The sequence below is a fragment of the Microtus pennsylvanicus genome, chromosome 19, assembly GCF_037038515.1.
Source record: "Microtus pennsylvanicus isolate mMicPen1 chromosome 19, mMicPen1.hap1, whole genome shotgun sequence".
Lineage (NCBI taxonomy): Eukaryota > Metazoa > Chordata > Mammalia > Rodentia > Cricetidae > Microtus > Microtus pennsylvanicus.
Window position 1 is genome coordinate 22248690 of NC_134597.1, and position 18851 is coordinate 22267540.

The window sequence follows — 18851 nt, forward strand, 5'->3', positions numbered from 1 at the left end:
TCTCTTGTTTTACTCCCTTTTATTTCTGGGCAGCGTGACTTGGATTTAGGCCCAGATGATGCTGTCTTTTCTGTGTCAGAGGTTCATAGATGCTCACTGTAACTACCTACACATTCTGCAGTCAGAACAGGTGATAACAGAGCTCCTTTCTAAAGTTAGAGCGTTTTTGTAGCTTCCTGTGAATTTATGATTCACTGTGTTAACTAATAGGTAGGATTATGTGGTAGTTATGCAAAATAGTTTCATGTAACAGCTGTATTTATATTAAAAGTAAACTTAATCCATTAACTGGAAATGTTGTGGATATGCAGTTGCTCTTCTCCTTACCCCACTGTTAACGCTTAGGTAGGTCACATTTCCTTATTAAATTAGCATCTATCAAGTTCTTTGGTGTTTTGATGTTTTCAAGTCATTTCTTAAGTGAAGAATGTACATAGATGCTCAGAGTGTAAGTATGGTCCAGAGTGATTTTTTTTTTAATACAGCTGCTTTCAGGCTTTACAGCAGACAGAAATGCAAAACAAGAAATACTATAATGTATTTTTTACTTGCTTTGTCTCTCATGCTAGTTACCTTTTTTTTGGTAAACATTGGAGTTTCATCACAATTTTAAAATGCTTTTCCTTTCTCAGGCTTCCTTCACCACACCCACAGTTGAAATCACTATTCTTGTTATAAAAAACAGCAAAGTTGCCAACAACTTCTCAAAGTGTCCTTAAAATGCCCTATTTTCTCATTTCAAAGGTATCTTTCAGAATTTGGGGCCTGAAAACATTCCTGATTACATACATTCATTCATATAACAAACATTTACTGTATTACTGCAAGTCACATGCCAATTCCTTCACTGAACAAAAGACACGGTCGTCAAACTCTTGGTGCTTACTAACTGTATGTTTAAGTTAATTGTGTAAAAGGAAGGTATAAATTACAAAGATTAAAGAACTTAGGGTGTAATATTCCATTTTTATCTAGACTGTCTTTTATAAAGTTAAATGGTACTATAAAACTCCAATGTAGATCTCTCAGGTCCATGTGAAGATGCCACACACATGTCGAGCAGCCAATTCTGGAGCATCTGCCATTGATGTTCTTTCTACATACCTTCAGTAGATCATATTCCATCATTTCATTATCATCAGCATCTTTGCTAACATAGGAAGGACCAACTTTGTACTAATCAGTTTCCTCTTCTTAGCTCAGGCCATTTCATATCAACTTAGCAAAAACCTGGAATACAGGTCATCATTTATTCAGATAGACATTTCTAAGTTTTCCAGTCATTTTAATTGAACTTGTTTAAACTTTGGATTTTCAGAGTGATTGACAGGTCAGTGATGAATATCTGGAGATGAAAAACACCAAGTAAAGGAACAGATCTGAGAATCCACAGGAGAGGGACATAAATGCTAATTACACATAGACTTTAATTCCTGGTTTGTCATAGTTGCCTGCAGGTGTGTATCTTGGCTGTGGTCTATTCTCAGAGCCTCGTTTGTATCTGAGATTTTCTTTAATAATGTTGCCGCCATGAAGAGCTCTTTAATCTCTGACTCATTTGCAATTCTCTTTCTCTTGACATAGGAAATAATTAACTGAACGATGAATGTAGTTGTTATTTCTTTTGGTTAGTGAATATTAAGGGTGTGTGTGGGAGGTGTGTCCCATGGGTTCCCTTGGAAGGCAGGCCCTGGGGGCACCTCAGGCTGACCTTCTGGCCTGGATGCACAGGTGTTCCGCTGTTGTCCTTACTCCACCATAGCCACAACTACTCCTGTTGTGACACTGTTGAATAGAGAATGTTCCCAGTAATACGTCTATTCTAATAGCTGACCCCTTTCATCTCTGGTTGAGGAGGCAGCTTAACATTAGCATGTACAAGGTACTTTTGGGATTCACTTCATTTTTAAGCATTGATAATTTTTTTCTTTCCTCCTGCTAGTAGGAATTAGGGACATGAATTTGTTGAATGGTTTATTGAAAATTCAGGGATATGTCTACTTTGTTGTTTCCATTTATTTAAAAATTCTTTTATTAATTCTTCGAAAATTTTATACAATGTATTTAAATCATATTCTTGTTTCCTAGTTCCTCATAGATCCATTCCTATCACCTTATCCCCCTCCCCCAACTTCACTTCCCTTTTTTCCTCTTTTTAAATTTAATAACTCATCAGCTCACTTTTGCAGTCCATATGTTTCTGGGTATGGACCATCTCCCGGAATATGACGACTGTACCAGAAGCCACACCCTTAAAGAAAATCAACTCTCCCTTCCTGGTAGCCCATCAGCTGCCTATAGCTCCTCAGCTTAGGTGGGGCTAATGAGACCCTTGCTATTTCTTTCTGGACTGTTGACTTGGTTGATCTCGTATGGCTCTTGAGCAGACTACCATAGCCACTGTGAGCTCATAAGTGCAGTGATCCTGGCAGGTCCCATGGCCTCTGGCTCTTAAGATCTCCGCTCCCCTCTTCTAGGATGGTCCCTGAGATTTGGGGAAAGGTTGTGAGATAGATTTCCCATTTGTGGCTGATACTTGGTTTGGCCACCTGTTCATGCTTGGCTGACATTTTGACCTCCTATATGTGCTTTTCTCCATGGCTTCAGATACTCTTGTTAGTTTTACAGCTTCTTACTTTTGTAGTTAGGCTGGAGGCCTTTTCTTCAGAGTTCTGAGTGAACTAACTTACCTAGAGACTTCTTTTTTAGAGTCTGCCTCACCCATGCTCCCTTCCACGATAGTAACTGAGTTCAGCTATATGCAAGGAAACATTTTAAAACTCTGAGGTATTTGTAGGTTAATTCCCTGTCTCTGCACATTTCTCATATTTATAACATTTGAGTGCAGATGCCCGCTTTTAGGAGCCATCCTTACTTAAGTCATCTTCATGATTTACCCAGTTTCAATTCTTTGTGCCTGGTCTCTGATATGGTTCCTATTTTTTGGTTTGGCAGTTTTCCCCCACATTTAAAAGTATGATTTGGTGGTCTCCAGGTTAGTGATTTGACAGTTGAAATTTTAAGATCTTTGACTCTTTTATGTGGTTTTTGAAAAACTTATGTATGTGTGTTCATGTTTGTATGTATGTGTTAATAACATATTTGTAGAGATTTAATTGAAGTCATCATTAGATGTCTTTTTGAAAGAAGTCTTTTATTGAACCTGAAGCTCACCAATTTTTCTAGAAGTCCTTTTGTCTCTGCCCCTTGGTGCTGAGTTTACATGCATCTGCTGTTGTCCTGTTTTTTTTTTTTGTTTTGTTTTTTTTGGTGGACGTTGGGAATAGAACTCAAACCCTTATGTTTTTGTGGGAAGCACTTTACCAACTGAAACATCTCCTGAGTCCCTTCTTGTTTTGTTTTTAAAATGTTTGTGAAGAACAGACAAACTAAAAGGATTGGATTGGTGTTGACTAGCAATGTACATGAACTTAATATCTGTACAGTATGCTGTCTTTAGGTGTAGTTAGAAAAGGCATTCTTTACTCAGAAATAAATGGCTTCATGCTGTGTGAGTCAGAGTTTGTCTTTACTGTAGATATATAAAGCTTGGCTAAGGCCCAAACCAAAGCTTACAGATATGACCTGTAATGTTCCCTAATGAATCCCACATAATTAGTTATGACATATGAACACACTTATATTAAACTATTTCATAAAGAGATAGTATTGTTCAGTATCCTCACAGTTTCTTTATCGAACTCTGTTCTCATTTTATGCATGCAGCTTTCTATTTGTTTGCATGTTCTTTGTTCATTGAAAACTTACTGATTCTTCTGGTCTCCTGTCCTAGTATATTTTTTATCCCCCCTCAAACCTTCCTAACTCCAACCGTGTTGCTATTAAACCTAGTTAGATGTGTCACTTCGATTTAGACACTGTGAAATCAGATCCAACCATCCTTGTGATTGCCATCTTGTTCTTCTTGATGGTTCTTTACTTGGCCCAGGAGAAGTTAGGGTAGACTGAAATTTCATGCAGTCTTTCTGAGGAGGCAAGTCATATATTTAGACACAGGTGTTTGATGCAGAAATGGTCTAAGAATTATTTTGTTGTAACATCTGGTGGTGGTTCAAGAATTCTGCCAACCTAGTAGATTCAGTAGAATTTGTCTCATATAGGACTTTTGTTCAATCAGTGTTTTTCTTAATTTCTTTTTAAAAACAAACTATTCTTTTAGAGAGGCTTTAGGTTTAAGACACTGCAGTATGTTGCCTTTGCAGATGGGCTTCTTGCATTTAATAATACACATTTGAGCTTCCTCTGTGTCTGTTCATGTTCATTTCTGTAGTGAATAATAGTCCACCATCAGGCTTTCCCAGTTTCTATTAATCTCCAGAAGGTCACCATCATTGCCTCTAATTATTGTCAACTGTGAACAAAACTACTGCTAACTTCCACGTCTTCAACTCTCTCAAGTAAATTCAAGGAGATATTTCTGAATTTATGCTTAGTTGTTTAAGAAATTACTGAACTGTTTTCCAACATTTGATATCAATGGTGATTGCATTCCCAGCAGGTGTGAATGAGAATTCCTTTGCTCCAGACTCTTGCAAAGCCTTTGTATTATCCCAGATTATAAAACTAAAACTGTCCCTCCACAACATAGGATAGAGGGATACCTTTGCAAAACTGAAGATTCAACGTAGAGTCTTGTACAAGGCAGCCAAATGGTTTATTACCAAGCACCATCCCCAGCGCATATTCCATTGCTTGAAATTGCAGTTACCTAGTGAGATTTTGAGTGGATCATCGTTGCCAATGTTTTCTCATCATCTATATATTGTCTTTGTGTTGTTTGAGTCTTAGGACATTTCTTAATCAAATTGTTCTTAGCTTCAAGAGCTTTTGGTGGGTTCTGGGTACCGTCCTTTCTCCATTATGTCTTTTATAGATCTTTTTTCTGCTATGTGTTAGCTGACTTTATGTTGTTGCTTTTATCTCAGACAAATAAAGTCTACCTGAGCTGATTGTACAAGTGTCCGCGACTGCCACTGAGATGTCATAGGCTTCTAAACCTAACACTCTTGATTATTTATTTCCAGGTCAATGTGACTGTGGACTACATTAGACCAGCCAGCCCAGCCACAGAAACGGTGCCTGCCTTTTCAGAGCGTACCTGTGCCACTGTCACCATTGGAGGAATGTGAGTGTTATAACTGGCAGAGACTTGGCTTTGGTTTTAAGAAGCTGAATACTCTGCTCAGTCAAATGCCCCCCTTTCGCATTGCTTTGCTTTCTCTTGCACTTAACCCAGTGGAGTATAATTATGTGCCTGTGTGGCACTTTATATTTGTATAGTACTTTATAATCACTCATTAGCTAATCATATACTTCCATTATTGTTATTATTTAAGATTTATTGGGCTCTGTGTGGTTGGCCCTATGAAATACATTATTACTATTAATAATGCAATTTATTGAATATCAAGCTGTCCCTAGGTACTAACCAAAATTAGTTAAGAGCTTCTGTATGTTGGTTTAGAAAGGTGAGTTTTAGAAGGGAGAGAGAAGCTAAGCTAAGTGGACATTTTCTTTCTACAGAGATGATGTACTGGCTATGCCCCAGCTGCATTTCAAGGTCTCTAGGTAGGGTAGTCTTGCTGATCAGAATCTTTCAAGGGAAGTTTCTGACAATAGAGGGAGGAAACCTGCTGGGCCATGCTCTCATAACGTATAGTGAGACAATCAGTCAGTCCCCAGTAGCAATTCTTACTATGCATACAATATACCAGCACTATCCTTGTTCCCTCTCTCCTTAACAGTCCTAAGTGCTCTTTGTTACCAAACTGGTATTTTTCATTTCTTTGAAGGGGAAGCAAAGAATGGGGCTTTCATCAAAACAGGGATTGTCTTATTGAACGTACAATGAAGCCCAGTATGAGATATGCATATGAGTGACAGCAATAACCCGAAAGGGAGAAATATGTTTTACTACGTAACGTCTAGAACTCTCCTATGCGGCAGAAGCCTCCCCTCAGGGAGTTCCCACTCCTGTGTCAGCTTCTGACTGATCAGATAGTATTTTGAAATGTGGAAAACTAGGTCGTGTTTTGGTCGTCACTCTATCTATCTTGCATTTATTATCAATTTATCACCAGTTCTTTCAAACTGAGTGTAATGTTTTTGTATTGGAAAATGCTGGAGATTAGTAACCTGTATTAGAATTGACTGGAGAAAACAGTAGCCGTTTCCATAGATTGCTGCGCCTGCTCTCTAGTTCCTGGGAAACAGTTTCATGTCTGTACAAACATGCATCTTTATTTTTGGCAGATGGCCTCCACCAACGTTTAACACTTCATCAGAGTTGATTGTCTTACATACATACCACAAAAGTATATTTAAAAATCAATTTATAGTGCCAAAAATCAGATACTTGGGAACCAACTGTAGTTGGTTGTTTTAATATTTATTTATGCCTTGGGGGTGACGCCAACATGACCTCATTTGAATTCCTTCATTAACTGACTTTTGGGTTTCTTTAATTTTTTAGGATAATCTGGGACAGCCAACTTTAATGTATTTTCACATTAGGAAAAGAGTTGTGGCTTTGCCATGTAACTCAGACCTTCAGGTTCAAGTTTATTTTATCACTTAATCATTCTGTTCAGGTTTTTATTTAATAGTCCACCAAATATGGATTCACTAGGTGGAATGAGAGAGAGTTACTTCCCTAGTATTTCTATAATGGCTGTGCTGTTTACAGTCCCACAAATAGTGCTCGAGATCTCCTTTCTGCAAACAGCCTTTGTGACTTGTTACTGTTCTGACCATGACTGGATAGAGGTGATACCTCACTGTCCTTGCAGGTCACTGTTTTTTATATATGCCTTGTCACTAGTGACAGTGACTATGTTATTCTTTTTTTTTTTTTTTTTTTTTATTTTTCGAGACAGGGTTTCTCTGTGGTTTTGGAGTCTGTCCTGGAACTAGCTCTTGTAGACCAGGCTGGTCTCGAACTCATAGAGATCCACCTGCCTCTGCCTCCCGAGTGCTGGGATTAAAGGCGTGCGCCACCACCGCCCGGCGACTATGTTCTAATATGGTCATTTGTATGCTTTCTTTTAAGAAATTTCTATTCCAGTGATTTGCCTATTTCGAAGTTCAATCACTTGCTCTTTGGCTATTGAGTTCTTTGCATTTCTTATGTATTCTGTACTTGATTTATTTGGAAAAGAGAGACTTGATATAGTCTTGATATTAGAGGTTACCAATATTGTTGAAGCTATCATTCCCTAGGAATTTTGTCTCCTCTTATTTTTTTGTCAGAGCTCCAGTAGCCAGCAGACACAAAGCACAGGGAACTTGTTGACTGATTTGTTAACTGTAATGGTGTTCAGGTCCCTTCAGGACGCATACCTAGAAGTACTTGCATGTTTTGTTCCCTGGGTAACTACAGGTGTGTGCTTGCATTAGCACACACACGCACATGCGCCAGATAGGCTTTTAGGGTAAGCCATCAGGTTTGTTTGTTCTAGTCAGGACAGTAATTGAGAGTCTTCTCCTTTACTTGTTTTTGAAGCTTGATAATAATGATAGATTCCCTAGTTCTCAGGTGAACTTCCAGACTTGTTTTTGTGTTCCATGTGCAACTGGTTTGGTTTTGCTTATCTCATTTTGTAGTAATAGGGGCGGTGGCAGGGCTGCGTCCCCAACACCCCAAGCCGTCTGCCCGGCTAGCTTATGCCCCGAAATAATTACACACAAACTGTATTCATTTAAACACTGCTCTGGCCCATTTCTACCTAGCCTCTTCTAGGCTAACTCTCGCTCCTGGACTAGCCCATTTCTTATCATCTGTGTAGCACCGGTCTTACCGGGAAGATTCTAGCCTAAGTCCATCCTGGGTCAGAGCTTCATAGCGTGCGTCTTCCCTGGAGCAGGTAGCATGGCGTCTCTCCTGCGTCTGCTCTGGAGAGGAGAGCTGCGGAGTCTGACCTCACTTCCTCTTCCTCCCGGCATTCTGTTCTGTTTACTCCTCCCACATATCTCCTAACCAATGAGATGGGCCAAGGCAGTTTCTTTTAATTTAACCAATGACCTTCCTCCATCATTTCCCCTTTTTCGGTTTAAACAAAAAAAGGCTTTAACTTTAACATAGCAAAATTACATATAACAAAACAGTTATCAAGTAAAAGTTACATCAGAAACATTTATACATATAACAAAATTGACCGTAAATCTCTATCAATAAAGCAAAATCTATACTAATGCAAATTATTCATACCTATATCATCATTTCATCCCTGAATTTCCTTTAGTAAAAAAAAATAAACAATAGCTAAAATAATATTGTAGAAAAATGAGTTACTAATAAGTAAATTTAAATGTTTAATTTGTATTAAGACCCCTTTCTTCTGATTTAATGCTTTCTTATTTAAAACTGTGTAGAAAAGAGGGTTTTACCTAAGCTTTATCAATTTTCTTAGGTTTCTTTGTACAGATATGTGGGTTGTAGGGCATGAATCCGCCATGTGGAGGGCAGAGGACACCTTGAAGGAGTTCTTTCTCCTTTTACTATCTAGGTTCCAGGAATCTAACAAGCTGTCAAGACTTGAGCAGCACCTGTACCCACTGAGCCCGTATTTTCAGATCTCCAGTGCGTGAGAAACATGGGCACTTACTTGGTATCCTAGAGAACAGCATCTGAAGTGAGGAATTAAAAATACTAATTACAGAACCGTAGAAATTTCGAAGTTTTCTTTTCCTTTTTCTGTTACAGTTCTCTGGCTCACTTGTTTTGCAGGCATTTTAAAAATCATAAAGTTATTCCTTATGTACTTACATATCATTGCTTAATGTTATTTTTTAAGAAGTATAATTAAAATAACAAGAACCACTGGGAAAAACTTGACTTTGAACCAAAGCAAATGACTGAACAAATCCAAGTTTTTGAGAGTGGGCCTCTGTCCCTGTCACTAGCATCTGCCCTGTACTTGCTGTGGTCATGGGCTGTATGGGTATATTTAGGGTGTTCTGTAGTAAGCACTTCCTCTCTGGAAGGCAGGCTCGTCAGGCTAGTGTGCAGTGCAGGAGATACCTGTCCAAAGGATTGCAGGCTGCCATGCCTATGTGGCCTGTTCCACACCTCATGGCTCTCCTGTTGTTGCAACTCCCCTGATGGGAAGAGCACGTTTGAAGTTGGTGATTCCAGGGGAGTAGGAAGAGAGAGGCAGATGAGATGGTGTCTTGCAGACGATGATTTTATTTTTTTTAGATTAATTTATTTATTTATACATACATACATACAGTATCCTGCCTATAGGCCAGAAGAGGACACCAGATCTCATTGCAGACGGTTGTGAGCCACCATGTGGTTGCTGGGAATTGAACTCACGACCTCTGGAAGAGCAGTCAGTGCTCTTAACCGCTGAGCCATCTCTCCAGCCCCCAGAGGGTTATTTTAAAAGAAACTTTTAGATGTACCACACATGCAAAATGTGTGAATTGTCTGTGTTCTCAGTACGTAGGGCTCAGTGAAACCCTTACGGTTTTCCCTTGATGTATGGATTCCACAATGTATGGAAGGGATGTGATTCCCAGGTCCTTGCTGTTGTCACCCAGGCTGCAGCTCCCAGTGTCTAACCATCTAAGGAATTGGTGCAGACAGGGTTCATCATTCCTCTGATAGATTAATTTTTTTTCTTGATTAACTTCACTGTGGAGTTGGCAAGAGCTGTTATCTGTTAATCAAAACAGTTTAAATAAAAAATAAAGAGATCAACCTTGAGGCTTTCTCATTCTCTAGCTCCCGAGTTGGGGATTTGCTGATCTTTTTAGGCCTGGTTTGTGATGTGAAGCTGTCAAGATGGCGCTTCCTGTTAATTACTTTTTATTGTATTTAAGACACTTAAATAACTCTTCTTGTGATTTAGTCCTCTATGTAATTAGCTGCAGTGATTAAAATCTCATTCTTTCCTTTTTGCCAGTGCTTTCTTGAAAAGTGAAAATTTTCTGGGGTGACCTTTCCCTGTGCCGGACTTCTCAATTACTTTGAGTTCCAATTTAGCAAATCCATAAAAATCTACCAGCTTATATTTCATATTTTTTCTGTATATTGTATTAAAATTTATTAAAATTCACCCATAAATAAAATTAGGGTCAAGCTTCACACAGTTACACACTCCATTTTACGAGGTTCCCAACTTCACCCCTGGAAACAGCGGTCTCAGCAATTGTCAGCTGAGCCATTCCACAATGTTGCTCAGAGTATGGCACATTTCACAATGGTGAAATGGTGGAGGGGCCCATGTCTACAGACGGGTAAAGAATGGCTCATACAGGGAGTACAGACTACAGTGGTTTATATCTATCTTACAAGCTTACTTTTTAAGAGAGATGGTCTGGTTTTTGTAACAGGCTTGCTCTGTGTTTTCCACCTGTATTCCTGCCTCACCTTTCTTGATCCCTTCATTGCCTCTGCTAACTCATCTTGATACCTGTATGAATATAGGGCCTTATTGCCCGCGGGAGTGCTGTAGGACTTCTGGGTGACCTCTTTGTTCCAGGGGTGTCATCCAGCAGACTCAGCCCCATCTTTGTGAACCCCTTCTTCTGTGTGTGCATTGTTCACATTTAGCTTCACTTTCCTATAGTTATTTGAGTCAGACTTCTGAACTAGCAAGCAAACAGGCTGACTTTTGCTTTTCTTCGGTTTTGATTTTCAGGGAGTTTTGTTCCAGCTGTTCCACTGAAGCATTGGGCTGTCTTGTCTCACTCTGCTAGAATAATTCCCTTTTAATCCTGGTTAGCCCCTCCCTCCCCAGTCACAATAAAAGCACAAGTATCATGCAATCTCCAGCTTTTCTGCCTCAGGTTCCATAGCTTTGAAGCTCTCTCTGTTAGCCAATCTACCCCTCAGTTTTCAATTCTTAAAACATAGCAGAAGTATTTCACTTTCAAACTAAACTGTTATGAAAGGATTCTCTTTCTGACCAGACCCCACCCCTACCTGCATTTAAAAGAGATGCTTGTTTTCTGGGAGTTTTGATTTGTGCAGTTTTCACTTTGAGCGATAGAGAGACTTGCATTGGTTTGTGTGTGTCATTAAGTGGTTAAAACACTTGAGACAGTAGATGACTCTGTCCTCTGATAGCTCAAGTACAGCAATCATTGAAGAGATGTGCCCTATGAGGCACTATAGGAACATGGCGGGGCACAAGTTCACTTGAAAATCGTGTTGAGTTTCAGGCAAATCTGTCTCTTTTATTCAAATATTTTGTCTTGCTTCTTTAAAGCTTTCGGTTTTTGATTACTTGATAGCATCATTGCTTTATGGATCCTCAGTGTGGCTTTTTATAATGGCACCTGTGGATGCACAAATTATGTGAGAGGTTTCTCTTTCCCTAGATTTCTCTTTACAGCAGCAGTTGAGTGGGTTGCCGGGCTTCTGTGGACTTGAATATTTCTCGAGTTGATTTAGAACTCCCTTTTTCTTTTTCTCATAGCATTCCATGGAGAGCCCAAGAGATAGCGAAGCTTAGCTTCAGATCAGGAAGTCGTTCTCGGAGAATACTGTCTTGGAATATTGATAAATGCAGGCCCAATAAGGGAGTGGTTGAGGCTGCTGTCTCCTAAGAACCATCAGGCTTGTGTTATTTACTTAACTTTATGTGTATGGGTATCTTGCCTGCATGTATATCTAGACAGCACTTTTGAGCCTGGTACCCGTGGAAGCCAGAAGAGGGCATCAGATTCTCTATAAGTATTGGCTGGATGATTATGAGCCAGTGTACCCTATAGGTGCCAAGAATCCAACCCAGACATTTTGACAGAGCAACCTTAACCACTAAGCCATCCTTTTAGCACCTTAAGATTCAGTTTTATTTTTAATTATTTGAATACACTTTTGAGTATAGGTATTTGTGGAATCCCAGAGAAGCTGTTGGATCCTTTAGAGGTTGAGTTCCCGGAGCTGCTAAATGTGGTTGTCGGGAACCCCCTCGGGTCCTTTGTAAGATGAGTAGTTTATAATGGCTGAGCTATCTTTCTATTCGTCCTTTTCCTCACCCCTCCGCTCTTCTTTCTTCTTCTGAAAAAGGTTCTGTCCTCTGTAGCAAGGTGACAGTGTAGGACACAAATCTGCGAAGGTGAACTCTTCCACATGAGAACAGTGGACTAGTGGAATGGCAAAGAGTTTACTTGGTGTTGGTTTTTATATTGTGATTAAAGTGGTTTGTTTCCAAAGCACCTCTCTCTTCAAATCTTATCCAGAAGGATGAGACAAGATAACCCAAAGAACTTAAAGCCACTCTGCCAGTAGATATTCAATGTTGTACATAATTTTATTAATGCACTTTTTGTAAGTCTTGGGCCTTCAGTGGAATATCCACAGCCCTCTTTTTTTTTCATGAGCCTTTTAAAATGTTTTCTGCAAACAACTCATATTTTTGGGATTACACATAACAAGTCTGGGACAGCAGACATGCCTATAACATGCCTGCTCATAAATGTATTTATTGAGGTTTTTTTCCAGGTGTCAGACCAGGCAGTGATTCTGTGAGATTCAGGGAGACCTGGGAGTGCTCCATCTGTGCAGGCAGCTATTTTGACTGGGGTTCCTAATGAATGCTTTGATTGTGTCCTCAGAGCTTCCTCTATATGCTCCAAGTTTTCTGTCTTCTTAGTGATCATGCTGCCATTTCTTCACCAATCTGATCCCTTCTGCTTCCCATCTTTGAGGATCTGCACGTATTTCCCGCTGTGCGCTTAACATGCATTCTTCATAGCCATCATCATGAGAGCTTTGTTCTTTTTCTGTGTTGACCTTTGCCTTATTTTGTCGGAGCCTTGTAAAGGACAGATGGTGGGCATAGTTTTTAGTCTGGCCATTCTGACCTCCTTCAAGCATTCCTTATTTCTTTGGCTAGTGCACTTGGGACATTTGACATGGTTACCAATATCCAAAATTTCTAGGTTCTTTACATCATTTTCAATCCTTTAGTGTTTATAATTCCTATAGTTGGCACAGTTATAAAGTGTTAAAGGAAATAGGGATAGGGTTTTTACAGATTTTTCTATCTCCCAGTTATGTTGATGCTTAAGAGATTGGCTGCAGTACATGCTGAATGGTCTCTTAAAAAGCAATAGAAATTGTACAGACATTTTCAAAAAGGTTAAAAGTAGAAACAAAGTGTTTATTTAGATGTAGTCTAAGACAAATTCTTTTCTTAGGTTTTTTGAGAAAGGCTTTCTTTGTATAGATTTGGAGCCTGACCTGGCACTTGGTCTGTAGACCAGGCTGACCTTGAACTCAGAGATCCGCTGCAGCTGCCCCCTGAGTGCTGGGATTAAAGGTGTGCGCCACCATTGCTTGGCTCTCAGACAAATTCTTTTGTGTCCCTCAGATTTTGTAGCCCACACTCGCAGTGGAGTTTGTAAGTAAACAGACATGAAGTAAACCCTTCAATTTTACTAATAGATAGCTGTATAATCTTGGTCTCAGCTTAGTGTCTGCATGTTAGAGATATTAGTGGTGTGCCTCACACTGCTGTTAGAGATGTCCAGCCAGTCCCTGTGGACCTAATGCCTCTTCTTGTTTCCCTTCTCTCTCCTGTCTCTCCCTCCCTCTTATATTTCTAACCATTTCCTTTTCTTAGATAGTCCTCATTTACTGCAAATTTTCTTTCATGTTTTGTATGCTATCTTTTTATTGTTTATTACATTCAAATGAGCTCAACCACAGAAAATATTCTCTAACTAATTAACCGAAACATTCATGTAGCATGTTGCCTGACCTGAGTGCTTATTGGTAGAACATTTCTTCGGCTAGAATATTTAAGATACTAGGCTCAAATCTTACACTCTTTCCCCCAACACCTGCCACCCTCTGTCCCCCACCAAGGAATGACCAAACAAAACTCATGTCCCACTTGAGTTATGGTGTGGATTTTACCATCGTGTTGACGGTAGAGCCCTTTGTTCACACCAGACCGTATTGATTGCCAAGTTCTCGCATAAACGTCGAGTGGTGTCTGTGCCATTCTCACCGTCTCAAGAAACTTCATGCACCATGACTAGTAGTTACTCGTACCAGGTGCCGTGGAGTCAACACTGTATGCAGCGTCTTCCTCCTGTGCTTGCTCTAAGCTGGAGGACCAGGCACCTGCCGGCTACATCTGTTTGTGAAGTGGTGAAAATGGAAGGCCACCAATTTAATGTAATAGAAGTTTGGCACCCTCTAAAATAGCTTTCTTTTCCTTGTTGTTTTTATGAACGTTTCTGCCTTAAGTAAAAATGAATTTAAATTATGGAAAGATGTCAAATTTAAAGAGATTTAGCCAGGGCCTCAGAGATAAGGTTATGGTATGATTTGTAGCTGTTTAAGAGCAGTTACTTGGTGAAGGAATTTAAGGCTGCTTTCTACATGTTACTGTGGGTTTCACATAGAGCCTTTTGGGTTTCTGATACATCTGCTTATAAATAAAAAGTCACCAGATTGTTGCTCTAATTTGTTCCTCCATTGTATTGAAATTGTCATTTATCAGCTGTCAGAAACAAGGGGAGCTTTCTACAGTCCTCATGCCATCCTCCTCCTTAAAAAAAAAGTATCATCTTGGCATTGGCAACATCCTTTGTCTTTTTAAAGTAAGAAGTATTGCACTGCACTTTGCCAACACTGTGCTCTCAGAACCTTCCCTTTCTGAGAGGTGTGTGTTCCCTCATGTGCCGCTTTGCAGTCTCCAGTTGTGGATACATCAGATCAAGAGAAAGTTCACCAGAGTTTCCTTAGTTGCTTATTGTATTTCAAAGCAGGAAACCAAGTTATTCCCCTCCCCCCACCTCATTCCCCACAGGAAGGAAAGATTAGGATGTTTTAAAGTTCTTAACCTCTTGTTTGGGCTCAGATATCATTTATATTAGAAAGATGACTCACTAAGCAAAACAGAAAATTCTGTTTTTCAATTCTTAGGAAAACTCTTGACTCCCCCCCCCCCCCCCCACACACACACACACACAATTTTGTTTCCATGTATAGTTAGGTTTCACTGGCTCTTATTTCTAGAACTCTTAATTACAGACTTCTAGACTTTGTAGAGAAGTGAAAGTCTCCAGCAGCTGCCACATTTTAGGCCTCAATACGGTAGACCTTGGATTTGGTCCAGGTACTAATAAATTCTGGGGAACAAAAGCACCCCCCTCTCCCGTTCCTGTGCCAACTGACTGGTCTGTGGCCATGAACTGTAATGGGCCAGGGTGGAGAATTCTGTCGTGTCCCCCACCATCCAAATAAGACAAAAACTTAATTTGAGCTTTCTCCCTGAGAACCGTTTTGTGCCAAAACAATTTTGTTCTATCTTTTCAAAAATGATTGGGTTCAGTAGAACAGAGTCCATTTCAGCTAGTCATGGCTTAGTATTCTCCGAACAGAGTGACAGCCTTCTAGAATCTAAACTGTTGTTTAGATTGCACATCAAAAGGAATGTGAAGGAGACTGCGAGATTGTCCTGTCCCTATGTTTGGACTTACTAGGTCTGGCAGGTAGGTTCTGCTTTGTCAGAGCAGATCATTCCAGATGGCATTGTGTAATTTTCCATCTTGGGGTATGTGTTTGTGTGGGCGTGTGGTTTTGTTTTGTTTTTAAGTGGTGTTTAATGTCAGGCTAATAATAAACTAGATACATAGGCCTGGTTTTGTCAGAATGGTCATGAGTTATTTGTCCCTGTTGTTCAGAGAGGCAGAGAGCTCCCCTTCCCTACCAAGTAATATGTACATTTGGGAGGGGGCTCTTGTCAGCCCAGCTGCCCAAGAACTGCAGTATAGCAACTGGCAAGTTCTGTTGTGAAGAGACAAGAGATGAGGGAACTTCTCCTTGGTTGCTATACCCAGCTAATTCCCTACTTTCTTCCAACCTAAATAGAAGCCTCAAGGATTAAGTTGCTGTTTCTGAAACAGTTAACAGCATTTGGTCTGTTCCTACTTATACTTCTTGGATTCTGCTACTTTCTGAAGATCATGTGCACTGGCAACTTTATGATTGGGGAGGTGGGCACAGGTACTAGGCCTAGATTGTACTCAGTCTTTCTTAGCCCTTCATTTCTTAAGAAATTGAGTATTTTTTTTTTTTTAGAAAAAGAATTTTACTGTTTTTTTCACAAAACTTATTTAGAATCTTGTGAGACACTTGTAAAAAACAATGCAACATGTCCCCAATTTAAGTAAGTACTAAAGCTTAGGTTTTTAAAATAGTGATTTCATGCCTGTAGATTTTACTCTGTTGGTCTGGAGCAGAGCTCACATTGAGTCAAGAAGGACGCATATGGAGGAAACATCAGGCTCCCAAATCAGCAGAGCAGTAGGAAAAAAGTTGAATGAAAGCCTTTACAGACGTTCATTCTATCACTTCCTGTGTCTAAGCGCAGCCTTCTCTGATTTGATTGATTTCTCCTATTCAAATTCTGCTTAGAAAGTATATGATCTCAGCGCAGTTTAGAGACGAGTTGGTGACAGCTAGATCTGCCTCCAGCTCAGGATGGGACACTTCATGGCACTGCTGATACTCTGCTTTCATCCTGTGTTTCTTCCCAGCTGGCTAAGACTGGCAAAGGGTGGTATGGTCACTGCTGCTTATGATTGAGAGAAGCCGCAGCCACAAAGCGGGTTTTTGTTGTTTTTTAGCTTCTAGCCATGACTTTTTCTTTGACTTAGCCATACCCTGTGACATAGCCATAAAGCGGCTATCCTACCTGAGAGTGGGGATTTACAAGTCTGCCAGGGTGCCTGCCCTTTGTGAGTGCACTCAGATGTTCCCAACCAGTTATCTCGCGTTTTCTCTGAGAAGGGGTCTCACTAACTCGCTCTGACTGGCCTGGAATCCATCTGCCTACCTCTGCTTCTGCAGCCCTGAGTTTAAAGGCATTTGTCACTGCGTACTGCGCTCTTAGTGATTTCTAGCTAATTGCCTCCATGGTCTTGTTGCCATTATCCTGCTAATATGACCGTGGTTAATATGCATTCCGCAGAGAACAGCAGTGTAGTTTGCTTGGACCATAGAAGGTTCCTTTCAGCCCTACTTTTTGACTGGTCATTGAATTCAGATTTATTTATTTACTTACTTATTTTGAATGGATAGTTATCGATGTAGTATTGTGAAATTTTCTCTTCAACACAAACTAGGTTATATTGGTCTTAACCTCATTTGTTGACTCTGTTGATAATTAGCTCAAACTGCATCTCCAAATAATAAACACCTTTCAAATTGAAGTGTCATTTATCCGTGTATCAGGCTCAGTAAATATCATTTGTAAACATTACTTCATTTTAAGCCTGTAATAAAATAGCCTTGAAGAATAGTTTATTGTATTCTATTTTGAGTAGAGACTGATGTGTCTGAAATTAATAATGTGTGTTTTGATGACTAAAGCATGACTATTTGGCAGTCTTCAGTCCAACTAATATCCTGGAGTAGATTTGCTGTGTTATGTTGATGCCCTTCTAGATATAACCCCATTTATAACTCTGACTGCTTTCTGGTCTGCCTTCCTATTTGTAAATGGTCTTTCAGCCAGCATACCAAGAACAGATAGAACAAACTATCTGGGGTCAGACAGTTTGAACACCATTTATGGTGATATAACACAGATTTTAGAATTAGATCACTTGACCTTAGCAAGGCCTTCAAGGTATCTTTTTAAGGAGAAATATAATCTCATTCTTTATTATTGGCATAGAGGATTGTCAAGCCTAGCACTGTCGTCTCTCAGTATCTACAGAGCCTTTATTCCAGGACCCCTGTAGATACCCAGATCCATACATGTTCAGTGTTTGCATATAACCTGCACATATAATCTCATGTACTTGATCTTCTCTGGTTGAGTATGATACCTAATTCAATGGGTTCCATGTAAGTAGTTGTTATATTGTACTGTTGAAGTCATAATGGCAAGGAATGAAGTCTGTATATACATTGTAAGCATTATTTTTATGTTTTCTGAATAGTTTTGACATGTAGTTAGTGGACTTCATAGGTGTGGAAGCCACACATACAGAGGGCTGAATGTGTTGCCAATTTTTGTTTGGATCCACTGGATTAACAGTATTTCTTTGGGGGGCGGGAATTCAAGACTGGGTTTCTCTATAGTTTGGAGCCTTTCCTAGAGTTAGCTCTTGTAAATTGGCCTTGACCTCAGGGAGATCCACCTCCCTCTGCCTCCCGAGTGCTGGGATTAAAGGTGTAGTATCTCTAAAACCTTACCCATAGCCTGTCTGAGAACAAATACCTTTTAAAAGTGTAACCTAAAACAGTAGATAGAACTCTGTGGTTCCGTGATTTTTTTTTTCAGTCAAGAAATTTGGTAACGGGAATGCATAGATAAATTATGCCTACCTTTAGGTGTTCAGTGTGAATTTGGAGATTGTTTGTAAGGGTCACCAGATGTGACTGTCCTTCCTTCCAGCCCTACCTGCAGCTTCCTTTGGCTTTATTCCCTGGGTAGAAGTTCTGTTTCTCTCTTCATAGCGACTCGGAAAGCCTGCAGTGGAGATTGGCATCATTATGCAGGGAAACAGATCTATAACCAAATTCTAATTACTCTAAAATGTACTGAACCCAAGCCTGTGTTTTCTGGACCATAGGTGTTAGTGACCTTCAGCCCAAAAATGACAAAGTCAAAGGCAGAAGTCAAATTTAACAGTTTTTAGAACTCTTCTGACTCTGCTACTATGTCTTTGGAAGTTATTGCCCAGTGATTTTAGGATGATGAGTCCCCATTACTGACATAACTTCTTTTGCCCACCATCTCTTTCTCTTATAATAACAAAATTGCTGTGATAGCTTCCAACGTGTTTTAAAAAGATCAGGTAATTTATTTCTAAATTGGAACTTGTTTCTTTTTAATCAGCCTTATAATGTA

General features: G+C 39.8%; 1 protein-coding gene across 1 annotated transcript in view; it reads left to right on the forward strand.

Moving 5' to 3' along the window:
- The window catches only part of Snd1 (staphylococcal nuclease and tudor domain containing 1), a 391403-nt gene that overhangs the window by 174406 nt on the left and 198146 nt on the right, over positions 1 to 18851 (forward strand). The window contains exon 12 of the mRNA XM_075953759.1: positions 5046 to 5146. Within this exon, the coding sequence (XP_075809874.1) occupies positions 5046 to 5146 (101 nt within the window). The remainder of the gene's footprint in view (positions 1 to 5045; positions 5147 to 18851) is intronic.